The 6,835-nt window shown below is 46.2% G+C and overlaps 1 protein-coding gene across 1 annotated transcript; it reads left to right on the top strand.

Moving 5' to 3' along the window:
- The first annotated feature begins 5,627 nt into the window (after positions 1-5,627).
- LRRC30 (leucine rich repeat containing 30) lies at positions 5,628-6,533 on the top strand. Its single transcript, XM_029921583.1, has one exon. The coding sequence runs from the start codon at positions 5,628-5,630 to the stop codon at positions 6,531-6,533; it is 906 nt and encodes a 301-aa protein (XP_029777443.1).
- Positions 6,534-6,835: the final 302 nt, after the last annotated feature.

Here is a 6,835-nt window from a genome sequence, read left to right on the forward strand (position 1 = left end):
AGTGGTAGAATTGGCCATCTTCCCTATGCTCTGTGGGGCCTCCATTCACAGGCTATGCATGGAGTCACATTCTTAAGGCATTTCATTTCCATAGCAACCTTACAGATACTTTGACTGTCTCCACTTCACATATGAAGACAGAGAAATACAAATAAGCTAAGTAGTCTGTCCAGAGTCACATAGCTTTTCAGTAATAAACTCAGGATTAAAACCCAAGGCGGTCAGTCAACTGCAACCTTTTCTTTATTTTTTTTTAAACATTTATTTATTTTTGAGAGACTGAGAGAGACAGATCATGAGCAGGGGAGGGATAGAGAGAGAGGGACACACAGAATCAGAAGCAGGCTCCAGGCTCTGAGCTGTCAGCACAGAGCCCAATGCAGGGCTCAAACCCACGAACCATGAGATCATGACCTGAGCCAAAGTCAGACACTCAACCGACTGAGCCACATAGGTGCCCCAACTGTAACAATTTCTTACTCAACACATCTCTAAAGGCAAGAGAATCAAGAGCAAAAATGAACTATTGGGACCTCATCAAGATAAAAACTTCTGCATGGCAAAGGAAACAATCAATAAAACTAATAGGCAACTGATGGAATGAGAAAAGATAGATGTTGCAAATGACATAGCAGATAAAAGGCTAGTATCCAAAATCTATAAAAGGAACTCACCAAACTCCACACTCAAAAAACAAATAATCTAGTGATGAAATGGGCAGAAGACATGAATAGACACTTCTCCAAAGAGGATATTCAGATGGCCTACGGACATATGAAATGATGCTCAGCGTCACTCATCATCAGGGAAATATAAATCAAAACCACACTGAAATACTACCTCATGCCAGTCAGAGTGGCTAAAATGAACAAATCAGGAGATTATAGATGCTGGTGAGGGTGTGGAGAGACGAGCACCCTCCTACACTGTTGGCGGGAATGTAAACTGGTGCAGCTGCTCTGGAAAACAGTGTGGAGGTTCTCCCAAAAATTAACAACAGAACTCCCCTATGACCCAGGAATAACACTGCTAGGAATTTACCCAAGGGATACAGAAGTGCTGATACATAGGGACTCATGTACCCCAATGTTCATAGCAGCACTTCAACAATAGCCAAATCATGGGAACGGCCTAAATGTCCTTCAACTAAAAAATGGATCAAGAAGATTTGGGCACTTGTGGGGAGAAGCACTGGGTGTTATATGGAAACCAATTTGACAATAAACTATTATAAATTTTTAAAAAAGATGTGGGCATGTTCTGATTAGAATAATAAAGGCCACTTGACTAAGGAAAGAACTGTGCAGAGGCAAGTGAAGTAAGCACATGGTAGAAAGAGAACAGCATTTAGATCAGACAACCCAGGCATTGGTGGTAACTGATACTAACTAGATGTGTATCATGGAGTGTGAGCTAACCCCACCAAAGCACGGCTGCCTCATGTTGAACATGATGTTAACAATACTGACCTCTCAAGTCTTTTAGATATCAGATAGACTATGTAACAGGGTCTAGAACAGCTCCTGACACTGTGGGAAGTTCCCTGGAAATATAAGGTGAGTGAAAGATACAGGATACAGGTTTGATTGGCTTCAGAAAAAATGTGAAGTTTATGAATAAGAGCATAATAAAAATCAAGCATGTGGAGAATGTTCAGTAATTGGATCTAGAGGTGCGTGCACGTGTGTGTGTGTGTGTGTGTGTTGGGGGTGGTGTATGTGTATGATAGCTGCCATTTATACTAAGGTCTTCCTATGCACCTGTGGGTGCATAACCATGAACTAGAGAATTGGGTTTTGTATGTAGGGTTTCCCCATTACGTGTGTTTTGCAGACACTTCACATGAACTGTTTGGAGACACGGCAGTTTAACACAGCCTCTCTGTGATGTCTGTGAAACCTAGCCACAGGCTGTGCTGGATGCACATGTGTCTGGCTCGGGAAGCACTGCTTGAATTTGCTTTTCCTCCCTGTCCTACATTGCAGGCTCTCCTGTATTTTTGCTTGCCTGGGTTGGACTCCTCAATAAATTATTAGCCCCATAGCTTTGGCCTCAAGCACTGCTTCTAAGGATACCTGACTAAGATGATTTCTCTCTCTCTCTCTCTCTCTCTCTCTCTCTCTGGCAACAGAAAATCCATGGAAGTAGATATGCATGGGGAAAAGATCTACATTTATATATGCAAGATATTAACCAGATTGTCTATACATTTTTACATTTTCTATTTTAAAATTCAAATTGGCAAAGTGGTTATTTAAATACACTATTTAAACATACACATTACTTTCTTCCAAAATTAACAGATGTGATGTGTAGACATAAGTTTAAGAGCCACAGTGAGGATAAAAAGAATTGTTTTCAGTAGATTTTCCGTGCATGTGAATTCAGGGGGAGCTTCGGACGCTTTCGTAACCTGCTCTTTTATACTCTCATCATTTCAATTTTATTTTATTTAAAATTAAAGAAATCCATAGATGTTGACTTTCATATGTTGGAAGAAGAATCAATAGGCATATACAAAAATGTAGTAAAAACATGGAGCATACCAAATCATTTCAATTATTCTGTAACTTTCTTAGGTGCTAAAGACGATCACATGACTTACCATGATCTGGAATTTCAAAAATATGCTCAACAAAGCTTCATTCTGAGATTTATTCCAAGGTGAAATTCATTCAGAGAGTCTTGGAGCATCTCTTTTGGCTAAAGTTGGATATGTGGGCTACATAGGGAACCCTAAAGCCAAGAGCGTGCCCTGTTACTGTTTTTTTCTCCAAGGACCAATATTAATGCAAGCAAAATGAAAGCCGCCTTGGATTTTGCATGCTTTCACCAGAAAAGAGGTTACATGCCTTTCACTCCCCTGGGGTGTTCTGCTTTGCAGTGAGAATCCCACTCACATAGTGGGAAGGGGCTCTGGGAAATGGCCCCCGTCCGACCCCCGAAGTGGTCCATTTCATAGATGAGGACACTGCCCAGAGACAATGGCCATCTTAGAGGCCAACCATTCCCTGACTGGATAACTACAGTTGACTAAGTGGGCAGTATATACATTTCAAAAACTTAGAAGAAACAGTCAGCTATTCACATAGTTCATTCATTTGATATATATGAACTTTGCTAGAGAATGACCAAACTATTTCTGGAAGGGATTAAATTCCATATGCCAAAATCTTCTGGGATGATCTTTAACTTTGCTTTTCCTACTTGTGCTGAGGATAGAGTGAAAAAGGTTAACACTCAGCTATGGAGTTGTTTCTATGTGTGTAGTTCTGTAGTCATTTCTTTACCCATGTTCCCTCCAGCCTTACCCTCTATCAATTTGAAAACAAAAATCCGTATCCTGGCCAGAGTTATTCCATCTTTCTACGGGGCTAAGCTGAGTGAGAGGCTAAGTGGAGTTGGATTAACTGGGCGTGAATTCTGGTTCTGCCATTGATCAGATACTTGAATTTGGACAAGTGATTTAATTGTGCATAAGTAACTTGACCTCTTTCCATCCTCATGGCTTCTTTTATAAAATTGCCATGATTTTAATATTCATTCTGCTTGGACAGTGCCTAGTGTCATGCCTTTCATAAAATGAATGTTTGATAAATGTTGGATATTTATACGTGCTCAAAAAGTATTCATTGGAAAAAACATGCTAAAAGGGAAGAAGGAGAATTACCACAAAGAAGAAAGCTGTTGATTCTTGCTTAGACCATCTCAGCTCTCATATTTTTGGGGACGCTAACATAATTTCTCATGCTTTTGGAAGGAAAGAGGGAAAGGGGATGCATATCCTAACTTTTTTTTGAATAGCAGAACCCAGTTCTCAGATAAAGTTTACATATGTAAAGCATAGTATGCTCTAAAAACTTAGGGTACAAATTTAGCCACTTACTTTCCTCTCACTGCCTCAATTAATAGCTAGAACATTCGAGTACTCCGTTAAAAAAATTCCAAAGTATCCACCTTTGTCCAAGAATCCCATGGGCTTGTTCAGTCAATGCCAACTGGAGGGGAAAATGGCTTTGCATTGTTTTACACCTCCTGCTCTTCCTCCTGCCCAGATGTCGCTCCCTGCATGGATGATCCTGCAGATTCCCCAGGTGGTATCCAGCCAGGGCCCAGCTCCAGCTCCTGGCTTGGTGGTCACAGCTCTGAGAGCACAGTCATGGGACCGGCATCGCTCTCCAGGATACACAACTGCTGTGCCGAAGGTTGCCAGCAAAAGCCACAAGCTTCCGGCCTACACCAGTCTTCGCTACAAACTGCCAGCCCTTTTCTCAGAAGCTGGGTCCTCACCCTTGATCTCTTTTCTTTCTGTAATAACTACCTATTTTTAGGATTTTTCACCTATGCAAATATGTCTGTCTCCTCCTCCTCAACCATTTGCCAGGGCTGCCGTCACTAAGCACAACAGATGGGGTGGCTTAGACAACAGAAGTTTATTTTCTGATCATTCTGGAGGCTACAAGTCCCAGATCAAGATGTCAGCAGGATTGGTTGCTTCAGAGGCCTTTGTCCTTGGCTTGCAGATGGCTGTCTCTTTCTTGTGTCCTCACATGGCCCTGTCTCCAAATACGGTCACATCTGAGGTACATGGGGTTAGGACTTCAGTATTTGAAATTTGAGAGGACACAGTTCAGTCCATGATGCCAGTAATTAAGTCTACATACTCAGAGGTATAAATTAGCTGTGTTAATTCAGGAAAGTGTTGAGGGAGGGAGGGAGAGACAGGGGGAAGAGAGAGGGAGAGAGGGAGATATGGATGGATGGATTGATTGGTTGACTGATGTGTTCCAGGGAAGCTCCCTACCTTGTTCAAGGACAATGGGCACCTGTGCTAACCCTAAGGCAGCCTCAAGGGGCTGATCAAACATTTAACATGTGCTCTACCAAACCCAGATGCCCACAGTGAAACAGATGACTGTGGGCATCTCTGGGTGAAATGAGCATGGTGAGTGCCTCCAACAAGCCCCATGCAGAAACCTTTGGCCAGGAGGACTGCAGGTGTCCAGGCTCCTCCCCTTACTTTTTCACAACTGCACGATTCATCAAAGCTTGAAACGGGTGTGCATGATATCATCCAACGATCCTTAGCCTTGGAAACATAACTCCAGTCACCAGCATTCATGAAGCTCGCTGTCACTCTGAAGGGGTCCAGACGGGTCCCTGAGGCCACGCAAGTGGCCCGGCACTCATAGGGCCTGCTTTAGTTTTCCACTTTGCTTCTTTTGAAGGGTATGGGCTGGTTCATCGCTGGCTCAGCTCTGATACCCAAGCAAAGCTAAGAGGGGGAAGTTAGATGCAGCCTCCCTGTGACCTCTTTGCACACACCAGGCCAATAAAACTCGGGCCGAATGACAGTGACAGCTGCCTTGTGGCATTCAGAGGGAATCGAGCGGTTCAGTTCCGCAGACTCAGGGACAAGTATATCATTACAGCACGGGTGCTCAGAGAGAAGCCACCTACAACACCCACCCTCGGGGACAGGCCACAGCGGGGCGTCTTAGGCGGCTGCAAGGCCCCACCGAGACCCCTCCGTGGGCTCCCTGCCTGCCACAGCTCCGCTTCTGGCATCTGGGGGACACAATCCCAGCCTTGGGGTGTCAGAGGCCAGGGAGCGAAAAGGAAGGAAGATGGGGGCCAAGCCGTCAAGCGGCCACTGCAATGACAGGGGCCCGAGGAGGATGGTGTTCCTGCGCGGGAGGCAGCAATTCTCCCCGTGGGATGACACCCTGCTCTCGGGGAAGGACCCCCGGTCCCTGCTGAAGCGGGGCATGCGCCACATCAGCTTCAGCCTGGTCACCAAGGGAATGACAGACATCCCCGACTTTCTGTGGGGCTTGGCTGAGGTCCAGAAACTCAATCTGTCCCACAACCAGCTCAGGGTTCTCCCACCCGACGTGGGGAGGCTGAGCCGCCTGGTGGTCCTGAACCTTTGTGGGAACCGCCTGCGGAGCCTGCCTCGAGAAATCAGCCTCCTCAAGAGCCTGAAGGTGCTGTTCGTGAACATGAACTGCCTGACAGAGGTGCCGGCAGAGCTGAGCGCCTGCAGGAGCCTGGAGGTCCTGAGCCTGTCGCACAACCGCCTCTCCCAGCTCCCCGCCAGCCTCGCCGACCTCTCCCGACTCAGGAAGCTGAACCTGAGCAACAACTATTTTGCTCACATCCCCGTTTGCGTGTTTGCGCTCAAGGACCTGGACTTCCTGCACGTGGGCTCCAATCGCCTGGAAAACATCGCCGAGAGCATCCAGTGCCTGGTCAGCCTGCAGATCTTCATCGCAGAAAGCAACAACATCCACTCCTTCCCTCGGGCGCTCTGCCTGCTCAGCGGCCTGGAGCTGCTGAACTTGAACAACAATGACATCCAGACCCTCCCGAATGAGCTCTACCTGCTGTGGAGGCTGGGGCGGATTGCTTGGAATCCCATGGACAAAGGGCTCCACATTTCTCACAACCCGTTATCCAAGCCTCTGCCGGAGCTGGTGGAGGGGGGCCTGGAAGTGCTCTTCGGTTACCTGAAGGACAAAAAGCACAGCTGACTGGGGCCCCCGAGGCACGGCCACTCGTAAGCTCACCGACACTTGTCACTTCTCTGGTGTCAGTTTTCTCCTCTCACTGTTCACGTAGGTCGCTGCTTGGGTTCATTTTTGCCGGATTGGCATTGCACAGCCATCCTGTTGAGGTGTTTGCTTTTCCCTCTGTATGTCCCTAAGGAGCCCCATGATGTGATGTTCATCTCATCCGAGAAATAAATGGAAGCAGGTCTTTGGTTTTCTCCAAAGAGAAACCACTCTGGCTCTTCCGAGGAGCAGGCGACTCAGCCCTTGAAATAACAGACGGC

The sequence above is a fragment of the Suricata suricatta genome, chromosome 14 (assembly GCF_006229205.1).
Source record: "Suricata suricatta isolate VVHF042 chromosome 14, meerkat_22Aug2017_6uvM2_HiC, whole genome shotgun sequence".
Lineage (NCBI taxonomy): Eukaryota > Metazoa > Chordata > Mammalia > Carnivora > Herpestidae > Suricata > Suricata suricatta.